This window comes from Galeopterus variegatus, unplaced genomic scaffold (assembly GCF_000696425.1).
Source record: "Galeopterus variegatus unplaced genomic scaffold, G_variegatus-3.0.2 Scaffold2073, whole genome shotgun sequence".
Classification (NCBI taxonomy): domain Eukaryota; kingdom Metazoa; phylum Chordata; class Mammalia; order Dermoptera; family Cynocephalidae; genus Galeopterus; species Galeopterus variegatus.
Window position 1 is genome coordinate 207,052 of NW_007728184.1, and position 17,270 is coordinate 224,321.

The window sequence follows — 17,270 nt, forward strand, 5'->3', positions numbered from 1 at the left end:
GAGGCAGTTGCCTGGCCCCACCCAAGCATAAGGAGGCCAGGAAGTGCCATCCTATTCATTCCCCTATTGGAAGGGGAGAGCCAGGCAGATTCGGGGAGCAGCACTAATGAGCATCCTGAAAGCACGTACGTGGTGGGAAGGCTTCCACGAGGCGATGATGCTTGAGCTGAGGCATGAACTATGAGAAGAACTAACCAAAAGGAGGCAGAAAGAAGGGTCTTCCAGGAGGGCACAGCATAGTGAGGAGGGTGCTTGGTTAACTCTTCTCATGAGGAGGAGCAGCTTAAAGGCAGGCAGTTTGGCTGGAGCTGGAAGGAAGTGTGGAGGGCAGGCCTCATAGGGAAGTTGGTCCAATTCCAGGAGCAGCGAATGGCTGTTGCCAAGGTTTGAGGCAAATGTAGGCTCTTCTTGGATTAGCCTAAAAATTGAGGGAGGACATGGCCAGGAACCCCATGAACAAGCAGTGTCTCAAGCTGCTGTGGAAGGATGTGGACTCTCTGAAAGTCTCTGTGTAATAAGACACTGGCAGATTCGAAGCATTATTTCTACCTAAATGTGGGTAAAGAGGTAGACACCAATGACACATTTACGTCTGACAAAGAAATGATGAATATATAGGTATATGTTTAGAAATTCAGAGAAATCAATTTAAATATTACTCACAGGTCAACAAATTATTAGTACAAGAAACCAGAATTACAGATTTTTTTTAGCAGTTAAAATTGCTTTCAGAGTACATGGCCACAATTTCTATAGCCTGGCATGTGGCATTAATAGGCCAGATGCCCAACAATTTGCCTCCTCTTCCTCAGCACACAGGAGGCCACATTTCCCAGCTTCCTCCTTTGCAGTTAAGTGGGGGCCATGAGACTAAGTTCTGGCCAAAGGAAAGTGGACAAAACAAATGACACTTCTAAGCCCGGTTTTACTCCCTATGCCTGATTCCATGTCTCTGTTCATTCTGTGGTGACCTTGGAAACCAATAATTCAGATGGCAGCCTGGATCCCTGAGTCACCTGAGTCAAGTTGAAGAAGGCCCCAGAGCTGCCTCTGATTATGATGTGAGCAGGAAATAAACCTTTGTGTTTATTTTGGGGTTTACTTATTACTGCAGCAGAGACTACCCTGTACTGACTAATACAGAATGATGTACAGGACTCCTTCAATAGCAGTAACATTTGCCAGGACAATTTCATGATACAGAGTGTTTGTATTCAGGGATGCCATGGAGAGTTCTGCAGGTTGAGCACTTTGCAGAGTGTCCAGCCAAGGAGCAAGTAGGGACCCACCCATGTTCGCCAGTGCCCTGATATGGAGCTGTGTCTATGTGGAGGGAGCCTTTATAAAATGTACACTAAGGTATAGAAACTAAAACAAAATGTCATCTTATAGAAGTAGAGGGTAGAATTGTGGTTACCAGAGGCTGGGAAGGGGAGCTAGGAGAGGGTATAGGGAGACGTTGGTTAATGGACACAAAATCTCAGCTAGATAGGAAAAATAAGTTCTAGTTGCCTACAGTAGTGCTAAGCTTTTACAATTAAAAGGAATTTATTGTATGTTTTCAGTGGCTAGAAGAGAGGCGCTCACAGACTCTCATGACAAAGAAATGATAAATTTTTTGCGATGACAAGTATGCTAATTACCTTGAGTTGATGATCCCGCATCGTATACTTCTATTGAAATATAACTCTGTATCCCATAAACATGTACGATCAATATGTGCCAATTAAAAATAATAAAAAATTTACACGAAGGTGACATATAGGCTAGTGTCAGCCTTGTCTGCATTTCTGCAGCTTCAGAAAAAAAAAGAGAGTATTTTCTCTTTCCCTTTCTTTCTTCAACAGATTGGAGAGCTGTACGGTGAGGCCAAGTACTGGAATTACATTTATTAGCAATGATATTTTTGTTTCAAGAAAAGTAGGCCCAAGAAGTTAAAAAATTACAATATGGAAAGGGAAAGGGTAGAACAGAGTGGTTAAAAATGGAATGTGTACACTGTACTCTGCAGTTCAGGGGAGGTGGCAAGGGCAAGCCTCACCACTTCCCCTGCTTGGTGATGAAAGTTTTCATTGTTTAGTTGGCCACATGCAAAGTGGCTGCCCCAGCCTGGGGGTTATCTCCACCCTCTCCTGCAAGACACAACACCTTGTCGGAATCACCATTTGAAATGGACATCAGGTCATGTCCCCCCTCACTGCTCAAAACCCTCCCATGGCTCCCATCTCATTTCAAATGAAATCTAAAGCCCTTACCTTGACTTCTTGCTGGCTGTCAACTGGAGGTGACCCTCAGGTCCCAGAGGCCACTTGCAGTTCCTAGAGTCTGCCCGCACTCCTTGAAACACGGGCTTCCTAAACATGGCTGCTTAGTTCATCGAGCCAGTGAGACCCTCTCCCTCTAGTCTGCTAAACAGTCTTATATAATGCAACCTGACCAAGGGAGTGACAGCCCAGCACCTTCGCCATATGCTATTGGTTAGAAGCAAGGTCACAGGTTCCATCTACACTGAAGGTGAGGGGATCACACAATGACATGGACACCAGGAGGTGGGAAGTCATTGGGGTCACTTTAGGGACCGCCCGCCACAGTGGGACACTGACACCCTTGGCTGTGAGTTTTGAGACCTTCAGGGCTGTGTGGACGGGCCTGGGCATGGGACCTGTGCTTGGCTCTCGTTGTTCCACCAGCTACTACACAATGGGGGGCTACTATGGGTGCAGGACACAGGGGTTTCCTGGGAGCCAGCTGGGGTGTGGGAGCAGAGGTCCTTTCACCCTCCCATCACTGTGTGACCTCAGGCAGGTGGCTTGAGCCTTCTGTGCCTTGACGTTCTCAGCTGCAAAACAAGCTGGACAGTAACACCAGCCTCGGGGGTGCTTGTGGGGATGTAACGCTTAGGAAGGGCTTGAGTTTTGACCACACCAGGAGGTCCAAAAATGTTTGCTATTATCGTCACCGATATTCTCTGCCTCTGCTTCCCAGGGAGCCCTCTTTAGTTCTCAGGGAATGTTCTCTTATTCTGAGGAAACTGAGTCTCTGAGCATCGCGTGAAGCCTCAAGTGTTTTGGCAACAGTATCTGGTATAGGAGAGGCGAGCTCTGCCCTGTCCTTGGCCAGCAGCTCTGTTCTGGGAGAGTTTCCTATCCGTCCTGTTGCTGCTTCACAGTGGAGTATGAGGGCAATGAAATTTAAAAGGCATTAGTATTTTATTTCTCACTCTTACTGTCTGCTAAACAGTGTATATAATTCCTGGGAACAGCCAGGCCTGGTGATTCCTGTTGCTCTGCTGAGCCGGGGGTGGTCTGGGGGAGCTGACTGCACTGCCATCCTGGGCCTGGACCATTCCAGCAGCAACTTCTGACCTGAGGAGCTATGGCTGGGCCTCAAGGTCTAGGCACAATCGGGGTGGGTGGGGCAAGGGACAGGTAGGGAAAAGCAGCAGGGCCCAGTGTAGATCTGGGGGGTCTGCAGGTTGTCCACAAGCACCCTCATCTTGTCCTTGGGAGAGTGAGGTGAGTGAGGATGCTTCAATTTACCACACTTGGAGACACCCCAAGAATGGCCTCATTCCCTCTCTCCCTCCCTCTGAGGAACACGGGGCCTGAGCCAGGCCAACTGGGTTTGGACCGGAGCCCCCACCCTCCAATGACTAGATAGATGGTCTTGCCGCAGATTCCTCTGTGGAGTGGGGATTACTAATGAGTTAACAGAGCAGGACCTGACACAGGGAAGGGCTCAGTCACCCTTGGCTATTGCCACAGGTCTGTTTGCGTTCACACAACATCTCAGAGTGTGGTGGGGGGTGGGCACGGCAGCAGGAGCTATGGAAGGGACAGTTGAGGCAATAAGGCACAGGAGGCCAGGTCCGCTTGGGCACTGAGAACTCGCTTTATTTCACCAGCAGCATCTGATTTCTTTTTTTGCCCTGGGAAGGGCGGTGGAACTTGAGCAGCAGTCCCACCAGGGCCAGGACGGTGACCAAGGGCAGCATCAGCTTCAGCCCCTTGACAACAGAGTCTGCTTTCCCCTGCAGGGACTTTTCTGCCTTCCATTGCTGTGCCTCAGCCTCACTCCTCTTAGCCTCCAGCACCTCTGGACTGGTCATGGCATTGAACTGGGCCATGAGCTCCTGCTGCACGAAGCACCTGTAAATGGTTGGCTGGAAGATCTGCAGCTGCTGGCCGCCGGTGGACGGGTCCAGGAAGGTGCTGATGTCCTGGCCAGAGAGCTGGCCCTGCCAAGTCAGGGGCGTGTTGTTGGCTTCCCACATGATGGGCCTGCAAAGAGGACAAGGTCAGGGGCCGGGCCCTGGGGAGAAGCGATGAACCACCATCTGAAGGAGGTGGTGACAGAGGCATCCTCCTGCCTGGGAACAGCAAACACAGCACCCCCGTGGTGTGCAGCGCACAGCTGGGAGCTCTCAGAGCTCTGCCCCTCTGTGGCTCGGAGACCTGGGCAAATGCCTCTAGCTCTTTGAGTCTTCATTTCCTCATCTGAAAATGGGAGTGTCATGATTATGCCTTCCTCACAGGGTTTTTGGGGTCATTAGCAAAAACACTCTCTAAATGATTTGTGCCCCCCAACCCGCCTTTTACCTGCCTGGCCTCATCTTCTCCTCTCTCCCGGTTACTCACTGTGCCCAGCCACGCCGACCTCCTACACGTTCCTCCTCAGACGAGCTGGGCACAGTCCTGCCGCAGGGCCTCTGCCCTGGCCATTGCCTCTGTCTGGAACGCGCGTCCTCAGTCCACGTGATTTCCTCACCTCCTTTCAGTCTGGGCCCTTCTGAGAGGGGCCTTCCCTGACCCCCTCTATTTACCCTTTTAATCTCCTTCACTCCCATCACCCCTCCCTACTGTTATCATCTTCTAAAATACTACATATGTTATCCATCTTAAAATACTATATATTTATTGCTCCTCGAGGGCAGGAATCTGTCAGTTTTGTTTTTCGCTTTTTCCCAAGTACCAGAAACAGTGCTTGGCATATAAACGAGCAGTGAAAATGTGTGAAGTGAATGAATGAACCAGGCACACAACCCGCTCAGCACTCAGCCTCGCAGAAAAGCAGAAAAGATACTCAACAGACAATATCATAACGAAGCCACTAACGTAAAAGCCATACTTATGTGGAGTGTGGCACTATTTGTCAGACACTTGTGGGAAGCACTTGACAGTCATTAGCATTCTTCAACATCACAATGACCCGTGGGAGCTAGCAAGACCTCTGTACTGAGTTCACGTCCTTCCCAGAACCTCAGAGTGAAACTTTATTTGGAAATTGGGTAGTTGTGGATGTAATTAGTTAAGATGAGGTCATTCTGGAGTAGGTTGAGCCCTAAATCTAACATCTCTAGTGTCCTTATAAAAAAGGGAGAAAAGACACAGAGATAGAGGCCCACAGGAAGAATGCCAGGTGGTAAGGGAGGCAGAGATTGGATGCGGCTACAAGCCAGGAAAGGCCGAGGATCTCTGGCTCTCATTAGAAGCCAGAAAAAGGCAAGAAACGATTCACCCAGCACCTCAGAGGAGCAGGGCCCTACTGACACCTTGGTTTCAGACTTCCAGCATCCAGAATGGTGAGGGAAGAAATTTCTGTTATTTTAAGCCACCCAGTTTGTGGCACTTTGTTTCGGCAGCCCTCAGAAACTAATACAATCCCAGTCTAAAGGTGGGAAAACTGAGGCCCTAGAGACCCCATGAGCTCAAAGTCACAAACTGGAAAGTGGAAGAACTGGGATTGGAACCTAAGCATGGCTGAAACCAGAGCCCAAGACAGAAACCTCACAAGAAATGCCACTCCACTCAGCTCCTTGGGGACATGGGCCACTCTTGATTCCTCAGCCACCTCCCTTCATTCTTATCTCGAGTTCCCTGGGACTTGCACTCAGGAGCTCCTTGTGTGGCAATGACATGGAACAGGAGTTCCTGTGTCCGTGGGAAGAGGAGTCCATGCTCACTTTCCTGCACCTCTGAATCGCGTTTGTCTTAGAGAGCAGGTGATACTTTTACGCTTAGAGGAAGAGGAAGAAAAGAGGAAGGTCCAAGAGTGACAGAGAGAGAGGAATAGAAGTCACAGCTGGGATAAACAAGGAAAAGCAAACCAGATGGAGGTGGGGAGAGCGGATTCCACAGAGCCTGTGGCTGCAGACGCCCCAAGATGTCGCTCAGGCTTCCCCTTTACCAGGGTCCCATGTGAGGGAGGGGCTTCTTCGGGCATTGGGGGACGGGCAAGGGGACCCATGGCCCAGGTTGTGGGTTTAGAGTCTGAGCTGTCACCTCCTACCATGGACGTCCCTAGGCAAGGACAGCACCCCTCCAAGCTGTGGTTTCCTGTGTGTAAAACGGGCCTCCTTGGGGTCCACAGCTCCTGGGGCAGGGAGGATGGGGAGGCAGAGGACCCTGTTCGTGAAGAGGGTTTGCCCAGAGCCCGGCCACTGAGAAAGGGCAGCTCCTACGAGTGGTCGCACATGTTATAGCTGGGGGGTAGGGGGGGAGATTGGGGAAGAGGAGGTGACGGGGAGATTTCCCAGGAGCTCCAGGCGGGAAGACAAGAACAGGAGTGTGAGCTCATGGCAACTCTGGGGGCACCACCGTCCCCTCCAGGGTCCTGCTCACTCTCCCAGATGAGTGGCTTCCCCCATCCCATGCTATCGCTCTGCCTGGTCTTCCTCCATCCCAGCTTGAACTACACTGGGCTGCTCTCTCCCCTTGGACAGGGGGTTTCCTGAGGGTAGGGCCTGGCACTGTCTGGATGACCACTGAGCCTGCGGGGCTGAGCTGCACAGAACCCCTCCCTCTCTGCACAGATTAACCGTGAAAGCTCCCAGGCAGGGAGAGCCTGGCTAGAGGCCAGGGGCAGGGCTGGTGCCCAGTTCCATCACCTGTAGATGGATCCTAAGGGGCAGGTGAGCCACGCAGATTCTGACTCTTCATCGAGCTTGAAGTTGTCAAAGGTGATGAAGTCTGTCCCTAATGGAACGGTATCTTTGCACTGGACATGGCAGTCTTCCACCTGCATCTCAGGCCGCATGCGGTTGGACCACACCTTCACCTCTCCCATATAGAGCCAGCAGGGCATGGGCTCCTCCAGGGGCTCCTCGATGTAGCAGTACCCAAGGCGTTTGCGCTCTCCCGGCTCCCCACAGCGGTTGCAGTCCTGCCAGGGCTCCCAGCGGGTAAAGATGAGCTCCTCACCACCCAGGTGCAGGGTTTCATTCTTTAGGGGCTTTTGACCCAGGCCTTTGTGTGTAATATGCAGAGTGGTGACGTCCTGGAAGTCAATCTCATACTGCAGCACTTGGGTGTCATTCTTGTTCCAGCAGAGGTAGAAGCCCGTCTGGGAGGGCAATGGCTTTCTAACGACAATGCTGCCCTCGGGCATTATTTTTATATTGGACACACTGGTGTTGGGTGTCATTCTTGTTCCAGCAGAGGTAGAAGCCCGTCTGGGAGGGCAATGGCTTTCTAATGACAATGCTGCCCTCGGGCATTATTTTTATATTGGACACACTGGTAAGGTTGGTGGGCCATTCATCCTTGCCTTGCGTGAAGTAGAAGTACCACTGTGCCCCGGAAGAGTTGCACCGCAGGACGATATCATTGCCTGAGAGTAGGGCCTGCCGGCACTGCCTCCCGCTGGGACAGCTGATGGAAATGTAGTGCCCCAGCACCGGGGCAGCAAAGCCAAGCAGCAGCCACAGGGTGGTCAGCATGGTGAACTGGGACTGTGGCAGAGGGCTGCGTGCCATCCCGGACATTGTGATGTCACCCATGAACTCAAGCATCAGCCCTGGGCAGCAGGATGAACTGCAGTCCACCACGTGGGTGCGTGAAGTCACTATCCCCTTTTGTTTTGTGACAAGTTGACAACCCTATTTATTGATTTATTTTATTGAATCATAATTGATTATACATTTTTGAGGGTTCGGTGTTGACATATGTTGATCGAATCAATATTAGCATATATATTATTACAAATCATACTTATTCTTTATGCCTCTTGTCCAATCCCTCCCCCTCCCCCGCTCCCTCCACCCTCCAACCTCTGATAATCCTAGATTTCTTCTCTCCTCCTAAAAGACTAAAGGTGGTTCCTCTGTTGATTTGTTGCCTAGATGATCTGTCCTGTGCTGAGAAAGGTGTATTCAGGTCCCCCACTATTATCGTAGCATAGATGTTTCTTCTACCACTCTGAATGAGCTTTGTGGAGAGAGACATCCTCTTCTTTTCTTGGGTCTCCTCTGGTGACTCTCCTTGTGTCAATGCACTTGAGTGGCTGGCGGACCATCTGTGTGGTGGTTGTGTTATCTAGCCACTTTTGCAGCAGCCATGACTATTGTGGTGGCTGTGGTGGGCCACCCACACGGAAGTGGTGTTTTTTTCCTTTGCCTGGTTCCTTTGCCTGGTTGCAGGAGGAGGCATCAGTCCCTGGGTCCATCTGTTTTTACATTCTAAGATGTTGTTGTGGAGCAGTTGGGTGGGAGGGGGAGAGAGGAAGGGGGAAGGAAATGGGATGGAAGGAGGAGGAAGGTGGAAGAGTGGGGTTGAGGCCCATGGCACCCCCTCATTCCTGCAGGAGAGACTAGGGGGCTTCCAGTGCTGGCTTGGTCATTGCTGAGCTGAATGCAGATGTCAGGGCCCCACTGCCCCAGCTTGGGAGCCTGGGGCATTTCCTGTGGCAGCTTGGTGGTCGTCACTGGTCTTGGTGCAGGTGTTGGGGGGGCGTGGCCGAGGCCCGAGGCCCCCCATCATCCTGGTTCAGGACCCTGGAATGCTTCCCACGGTGGCTCAGTGGTCATTGCTGGGCTGGTTGTGGGTGTCAGGGGGCACAACTGAGGCCCCCAGCCCTCCCCCACCCTGGCTTGGGGGCACAGAGGGCTTCTGGTCCCTCTAGGTTTTATAGGTATTCTTTAGTGAAGTGAGACCTTTACTAGTTAATGTCAAACTTTCTCTCTAGTCTCCGGGTATTTTTTTTTCTTTCATTTCTGTGTTGGATTATTCACTGTTTCCATTACTTAAACTCTGTGCTAGAACTAATATGTTGTCCTTTGCTTACTTCTAAAATGAGGGAACTTCCTGTGAGACCAGCACTTGAGCTCTGTGTTTGAGCTAAATTGCTGCTTTGCTGCTGATTCCCTGGGGAAGGCTTTTTGTGAGGCTCAGGTTTTAATGGTTGACTTCGTAGGTCCTTCTGGGTCTCACGAGATATGGTGCACCTGGGTTGTGTGGAAACTCAGGTCTGGGCCTGAGTCTTTTCAGCAAACTGCTCACCCTGCAGTTCTATATTCCTAAGCAGTCTACGCAGCGTGGTCCTGTGCTGATTGGGGGGCAGATCAGCTGTCCATGCAGTGTCCCAATGTTCCCCCCATGGCCCGTCTCCCCCACCGCCCACACTTCAAACACTTCCCATGGGATGGGCCATGTGCTGGTCCCTTGCAGTGACTCACTAGCCTCTGAGTGGCTCCTTTTTTCTGTTTTCTATGGCTCCTCACTCCTATGTGGGTCCACGGGAACCCTGGTAGTGGTCTTGCTGGCCTGAGGGCCACTAAGGCCCTCTCCTCCCCTGCCGACTCCAAGCAACTTCATCTGAAGGGCACAGCTGCAGCTTTTGCCAGGTCTTGCTCCATGTACTCAGCAGTTCTAGCTTGAAGTGGCCAGGATTTGAAATGGTGGGAGTGATCCTTTCTTTCTCTCATCATGGCTTCTCCTGCCTTCATGCATCTCCGTAGGTCTCTCCTCTTCTTCCCCTGAGCTCTAGCGTCCCAGCTTGGCTGTCATTGTTTTTTGAAATGGTGGGAGTGATCCTTTCTTTCTCTCATCATGGCTTCTCCTGCCTTCATGCATCTCTGTAGGTCTCTCCTCCTCTTCCCCTGAGCTCTAGCATCCCAGCTTGGCTGTCATTGTTTTCTAATAGTTGTGAATTGGTTGATTTGTGGGAGAGAGTGACGCTGGGGACCATCTATTCTGCCATCTTGACTGGAAGCCTCTGACAACCCTATTTAATTTCTATTGCAAGCCCTCCATTTTGCTGGGATAGGAGGAAATTTAATTTGTCTCTTCAGGGTTTTCTCTACCACCTGCCTCCCCCTGCTTTCCCAAGAGGTGAATCTACATTCCCAGGGATGGTCCAAGAACATTAAAGTGCCACATGTGAACATTCGATGTATTTTTCCTGAACATCTACTATGTCCTCGGTACATTTCTTAACATTGGGGATAGAGCAGTAAGCAAATCCTCTCTGGTTACTGTTCTGACTTTCTACACCTCTCTCCCCATCCCCTCCTCTCCAGCCATGGAATGTGTCAGGCAATCAGAGAGGCTCTTGCCTCAGGACCTTTGCATGGACTGTCCCTGGCTCTCTCCCAGATATCTGCATGACTCAATTAATCTTAAAAAAATATGTTTTTCACTTTCCTCTTTCCGAAGTCCTTTCCTAAACTCTTTCTCAGTCTTTAAATTATAAATAATTATTGTGGAGAATTGATCTGCTGTCATTCACTCATTTCACAAACGTCCACTGAGTGCCTGCCATGTGCCAGCCATTATTCTAATCATAGCAGTGAGCAGGTTAGACAGAACCTCTGCCCTCCTTGAGCTTACCTGTTAGTGCAAAAGACAGACAGTAAACAAATATGTAATCCATAATGTCAGATACAATTGATTCTTGTTACTCATGGCAGTTATGTTCTGTAAAGTTGCAGTGAATGTTGAATCAGTGAATATTGAACAATTCATTGATCCTAGGAAAAATAAAGGGTTAGGTTCCTGCAAGCCTCTGGTCACAACATGTTTGTCAACTGCTCAATACACAACTTTGTTTTACATGTATTTTTGTTTACAGGCACCTTATTTAATGTATGTTGTTGATTCATTAACACTGAACTCATGGCCAACAGCACTATAGCTCATGCCTGAGCGAAGCTATTCTAACACGTTTTCTCTGTGAGGCACATCACAGCCTTCTCACGTTTAGGAACACTAGACAGCACTTCAGCACTATGCTTGAGAGCCATTTTAAACAATAAAATCACCAACAAAGGCACAAAATTGTGAAAAAGTGTGGCACTAGACAGACCATGAAAAGGACACTTGTTAACAGTATGAGAGCTGGAACAAGACGGCAGAGTGTCACCTTGCTCGACCTCAGCTGGGGATGTGCATGTTGGGTGACCCAGATTTCTCACCACTCTGCACATGTCTGCAAATGACCAAGAAGGCACCGGGGGTGTTGATTTTGGAGTTACAAATAAATTTTAGTGAGTAGACAAATTCACAAATATGAAATCCACAAATAATGAGGACTGATGGTTAATGATAATTGCTCCAGAGAAAAACAGAGCAGGGAAAGGGGGATAGAAAGTGAATGGGTGTGAGTTGCTTTAGGGAGGATGATTTGGCCTGTCTGAGCACTCACTGAGGAGGTGAGTTTTCACAAACATCTGCATGGAGTGAGATAGGATCTATGTGGATATTTCAAGGGAGACAATTCGCAGGAGAGGACCAACCCATGACAGGGCTGCCGCGTTAGTGTATTTGAAAGGCATGGAGGCCAGAGTGACTGGAGATCAGAAAACAAGGGAGAGGGTGGTGACGCTAGAGGTTCATCCAGGTCTTTGCTAAGACATCTACCTGGCTCCTTATGGCTAAGGGCTCTCTCAGTCAAGCCCCTGCCCCACGTGGGAATCTCTACAGGCTATGTTTGGCATATGATATACACTTAGACTCTCTCTGGAACTGTTGCATCTGTGGTGTCTTGCTGTTGCCCCCACCCTGGGAGTGGGGCATACATCCGCTCTTCTCTCAGATCTACAAAACTACCTAGGAGTTTTTGTCTGCTTCCCAGGACCCTATGAAGTTCCTCTATCTAAGGCATACTAACATCTTTATCCCTATGGCTTCCCCTCCATCTCCTTTTTTCTCTCTGTCTCTGTCTCTCTTTCTCCCCAGCCCACAGAATCTTTTCTAGACAGGTAAGAGAGGCTGTAGGAAGACTGTGAGAAACCTCATTTCCAACTTTCATTTTAGATAGGTGAGAAGTCACAAACTGGCTGGATCAAGCCTGAAAAAACGTTTTGATTGGCCTCCCAAGAGTGTTTTTAGAATATTTAGATCCATGATCAACATGTAAAATTCAAGAGATGATACATAAGTATCCAGATTCCCTGCTATTCTTTACATGATGTGGATGAGACTTCTGCTTGCTGCTACAATTGAGTAACTTGTATTAGACCAACCCTCTTGCTAATAACAACTATGGACTTCAAGATAACTATGATTAATACATCTAAGATATGACAAGATGAGAAATTTAAATCTATATGGAAGAATAATCAAATGAAAATTCTAGAATTAAATAACAAAATTTTTGAAATTAAGAATTAACCAGAAGAGGTAACAACCTATTAGATACAACAGAAGAAAGGATTAGCAAAATTAAAGATGAGTCAATAGAAAATATCTATACAGAAGCATGCAAAGGAAAAAGAAAAACACAGAAAAGAGTGTAAGAGACAAGACACGGTGAAAAGTTCTAAAGTTCATGTAAGTGGAGACTCCAAAGAAAAGGAGAGACAGGAACACAAGCAATATTTGAAGAGATACAACTGAAAACTTTCCAGAAACTGATGAAAGCCACAAATTCAAGGTCTTTGAACCCCACACAGGATAAACATAAAGAAAACCACACCTAGATACGTTATAGAAAGAAACTGCTGAAAACCAAAGTGGAAATCTTAAAAATGGCCAGAGGAAAAAAAGAATATTACCTTCAAAGCAACAAACGTAAGATTTTCAATTGACTACTAAACAGAAATAATTTAAGCTAGAAGACAATGAAATGTCTTCAAAGCATTTAAAGATAACTGCCAGTCTAGAATTCTATACCACAATGAAAATATCCTTCAAAAATGGAGGTAAAAAGAAAAATATGTTCCAGATGAAAATTGAGAATTCACCACAGCAGAACACACTAAAAATAATACTATCAGAATTCTCTCCTGATTTGAGCAACACATATTGCACACAGGTAATGATATTCAACTCTGTACCCCACAGATATGTACAACTATGTTACAACAAAAAGAAAAGAGAGAGAGAGAATTCTCCAGGCAACAGGAAAACTTTCTCCAATGGAAGCGAGGTAATGTAGGGATGAGAAGCACCAAAAGAGGCTGTCCAGTTAGCTCAGTTGGTTAGAGTGGAGTGTTATAACTCTCTCTCTCTTTTTTTTATTTGGCATCTGGCTGGTATGGGATGTTCAGATCCCCGTACCAGCCAGATGCCAAATTTAAAAAAGAGAGAGAGAGAAAAGAAAAGCACCAGAAAAATAAATACGCGAGTAAAACTAAATTAATATCAAGTGTTTTAAAAAATAATTTATTGTGAAATTTAAAATATATGTAAAATAAAAATACTTGACAGCAAGAACACAACAGATAGAAGGGGAATAAATGAAGCTAAAGCATTGAAAAGTCTCTGCATTGTCTGGGAAATGGTACAAGTGCAAATTTAAATTATATTCAGTAAGTCAAGAAGTAAAGTTGTAATCTCTAGAGTAAAAGAATAATGAAAGAATGCATACTAATAAGCCCAAAGAGGGGGAAATGGAATAATCATAATAAAGACTTGATGAGTCTAAAAGCAAGAAAGGAGAAAACAAACCAAAGGATAGATAGAACAAGTAGAAAGCAAATAGGAAGATGGTAGTTTTAAATCCAAATATATCTTTAATTACATTAAATGTAAATAAACTAAATATTCCAATTAAAAGAAAAAGATTTTCATACTTAATACCAAAACAAAAATCTAAGTCTATACTGCTTAAATGAGATTATCTTAAATAAAGGAATATGGAAAAGTTGAAAGTAAAAACATGCAAAAATATCATGCAAACCGAAAACCAAAAACAAACAAACAAACAAAAACACCCCTGGTTTAGTAGTTATATCAATAACAGGAAAAGTAGACATAGGGTCAAAAGTATTAATAGAGATTACAAGAGACATTTTATGAAATCATCAATCCAATAGGAAGATATAACAATCCTAAGTTTATATGAACTAAAAATAGGTAAAATAAAACCTGACAGTTCTTTTTTTTTTTTTTTCTTTCGTGACCGGCAACGGATCGCAACCCTCAGTGTTGCGCCCATACCGGACCGGGACCGGCAACGGGATCGCAACCCTCAGTGCCACGCCCTCCCCTCGCTCAGCCAGTGAGCGGCTGGTCTGTATGTGGGATCCGAACCCTTGGTGGGAGCGCCACCGCGCTCCCAAGTGGCACACTGTAGCAGTGCGCCACCAGGCCAGCCAAAACCTGACAATTCTAAATGTTGAAATAGACAAATCCACAAACATAGTTGGTGATTTTAATATACATCTCTTAGTAACTGATGGAACATGCAAACACAAATTTAGTAGAGATATAGAAGATTTAAACAACATGATAAATAAAGTTGACCTAATTCATATATATGGAATACTGCACTCAACAAGTGCAGAACATACATTATTTTCACATTCACATTAAACATTGGCCAAAATTGACTATATTCTGGGTCATAAAGCAATTTTTAATAAATGTTAAAGGAATTCAATCATACATTTTGGTAAGTGGAATTAAGCTAGACATAAATGACAAAAAGATAATAAGAAATTACCCAGATATTTGAAAATTATGCAATGAAATGTCTAAATAATCAATGGGTCAAAAAAGAAATCACAATTAAAAGTAGAAAGCATTTTTAACCAACTGAAGATGAAACTATAACTTATCAAAACTTGTGGAATGCAGGTAAGTGAGACTTAGATGAAATTCATAGCCTTAATACATACTTTGGGGAATAAAGAATGAAAATTTGAGATTTAAGAAAGCATCTCAAGAAGTAAGAGAAAAAAAGAAAAAGAAAATTAAACCTAAAGAATATAGAAAAAAGAATTAATAGAGACCAGAAGTCAATGACACGGAAAACAAAAGTACAGTAAAGAAAATCAACAAAATCAAAAGTTGGTTCTTTGAAAAGATGAATGAGATTGATAAAGCCCAGAAAGACTGATCAAGAGAAAATGGAGAAGGCTTAAATACTTGATATCAGTAATGAAAAAAGAGACATCACTACGGATCCCACAGGCATAAATAATTAGAGGACATTACAAACAACTTTTAGCCAAAACTTCTAAAAATTTAGATGAAATAGATAAATTCATGGAAAAATTTAACAACACTGGCACAAGAAAAAAATCTGAATAGTTTCATATTTACTATTAAAGAAATTGAATCTGTAATTTAAAACCTATGCACTCACACAAAAAAATTAAATAAAACTTACGTACAAAAAACCCTGAGCCCAGAAAGTTTTACCAGTAAGTTCTCCCAAACGTTTCTTAACAATTAAGAAATGATATCAATCTTTTAAAACATTTCCAAAAATAGAAAAAGATGGAACACCTCTTAACTTCTACGAGGCCTGCATCACCTTGATGCCAAAACCTTATAAGGACACTACGGCATAGGAAAACCTCAGGCCAATCTCTTTCGTGAAGATAGACATAATATCCTAAAAAGAAATATATCAGCAAACTGATTGCAGCGATTTTAAAAAAGAATAAACATCAAGACCAAATTGAGTTTATCCCAGGAAAGCAAGTTTGAGTTTATATTTGAAAATCAATTAATGTAATTCATCACATTAACAGAATAAAGGAGAAACCCCATACTATTCTCAGTAGATGCAGAAAAGGCATTTGATAAATTCAACACTCATTCGTGTTGAATCAAAACTCTTGGCAAACGAGGAACAAAAGGGAATTGTTTTAAGTTGATAAAGTGTTTTTGTTAAGAACCTAGAGCAAAATTATACTTAATAGAGAAATATTAAGTATAACACAAGCAAGTCTGCCATCAACTTCTCCATTCAGAGTTTTACTTGAGATAGGTGAATTTAGCAAAATAATTAGATACAAGGTCATATACAAATATCAGATATAATGTTCCCAGCACAAAGAAGTGACAAATGTTTGAGGTGATGGATATGCTAAACACCCTGATATGATCATTGTACACAGTATACATGTACCTAAATATCATATTGTACCCCATAAATATATACAATTATCATGGGTCAATTAAAAAGATAAATTAAAAAGAAAAAAATTTCAGAGACAGAAATTAGACTAGTAGATTAGAGGTTACCAGAAATGGGGATGGAGGGGGGAAGAAATAATGAAAGGTTATTGCTTAATGGGTACAGAGTTTATGTTTAGGATGACAAAAATGTTTTTGAAATAGAGGTAGTAGTTACAAAGTATTGTGGATGTAATTAATTCCATATAATTGTATGTTTAAAAATGCTTAAAATGGGAATTCTTATGTTATATATTTTTTATCACAATGAAAAAGAAAAAAAAAAATCACTGAACTAAAAACAAACAAAAGCCAAATATCAAATATAATCCATATACCAGCACCAAAGAATTAGGAGATGAAATTTAAAAGACACAATTTATGATAGCATGAAAAAAATCAAATACCTAGGAATAAATACAATAAAAGATATGTAAGGCCTCTACATTAATAACTGCACATTATTGAGAGAAATTAAAGAAGAATTTACCATGTTAATGGATTGGAAGACTAAATATTGTAATATATTTATTCTCCCCAAATCTATCTTTAGATTCAATGAAGCCCCAATTAAAAAAAAAATAGCATTTTTTGGGTGGAAACTATAAACTGATTTCAAAATTTTTATACAAGGGGCTATGAATAACCAAGACAATCTTGAAGAACAAAGTTGGAAAACATGTACTACCAAATATCATGACTTATTTAAAAAGTACAATGATTAAGGTACTGTGGCATTGCTGCAAGGATAGATAAATTGTATCCATCAGGGTCTAGTCGAGGGACAGAAACTACATTAGTGTCTACGTTGGCATGAGCATGGGCCTGAGTATCTTGGTCTCTAGGTTTTACGTTTGGTCTCTCCCTGAATATCAGGAGCCTGTGTGGGCAGGGAGTAAGTCACCACTGTGTCCCCAACATCACCAACCCAGGGCCCACCTTGGAGCACCTGCCCAGGGCACCAGGAAATTCTTGCTGAATGAATATCTATGCAAGCCAGTGAAGAGATCCCTTTCTGCACAGACTGACCATGAAGGCTGGGAGAAAGAGCCGGATTTTCTGATGGAAAGTAAACTGTTAGCCCATATAGGCATCAGAAACAAAGCCTGGGTGAGGGCCACAGGCAGGGCTACTTCCCTGGCCTTG

General features: G+C 44.8%; 1 protein-coding gene across 1 annotated transcript; it reads right to left on the bottom strand.

The window, feature by feature from the left end:
* Positions 1–3,872: 3,872 nt before the first annotated feature.
* Positions 3,873–7,717, bottom strand: FAM187B (family with sequence similarity 187, member B). Its single transcript, XM_008580376.1, has 3 exons — positions 7,536–7,717; positions 6,887–7,426; positions 3,873–4,280 (listed from the first exon to the last, which is right to left on the bottom strand). The coding sequence occupies exons 1-3, from the start codon at positions 7,715–7,717 to the stop codon at positions 3,893–3,895; spliced, it is 1,110 nt and encodes a 369-aa protein (XP_008578598.1). The 3' UTR covers positions 3,873–3,892.
* Positions 7,718–17,270: the final 9,553 nt, after the last annotated feature.

What these genes read in the sequence shown, in the direction of transcription:
- FAM187B (XM_008580376.1), bottom strand. Translation starts at nt 7,717, where the DNA reads ATGCTGACCACCCTGTGGCTGCTGCTTGGCTTTGCTGCCCCGGTGCTG. An exon ending in TTCACGCAAGGCAAGGATGA is followed by an intron (nt 7,427 to 7,535) that starts ATGGCCCACCAA and finishes CTCTGCTGGAAC; the next exon opens with AAGAATGACACCCAACACCA. An exon ending in CCCTTAGGATCCATCTACAG is followed by an intron (nt 4,281 to 6,886) that starts GTGATGGAACTG and finishes TCCTCTTTGCAG; the next exon opens with GCCCATCATGTGGGAAGCCA.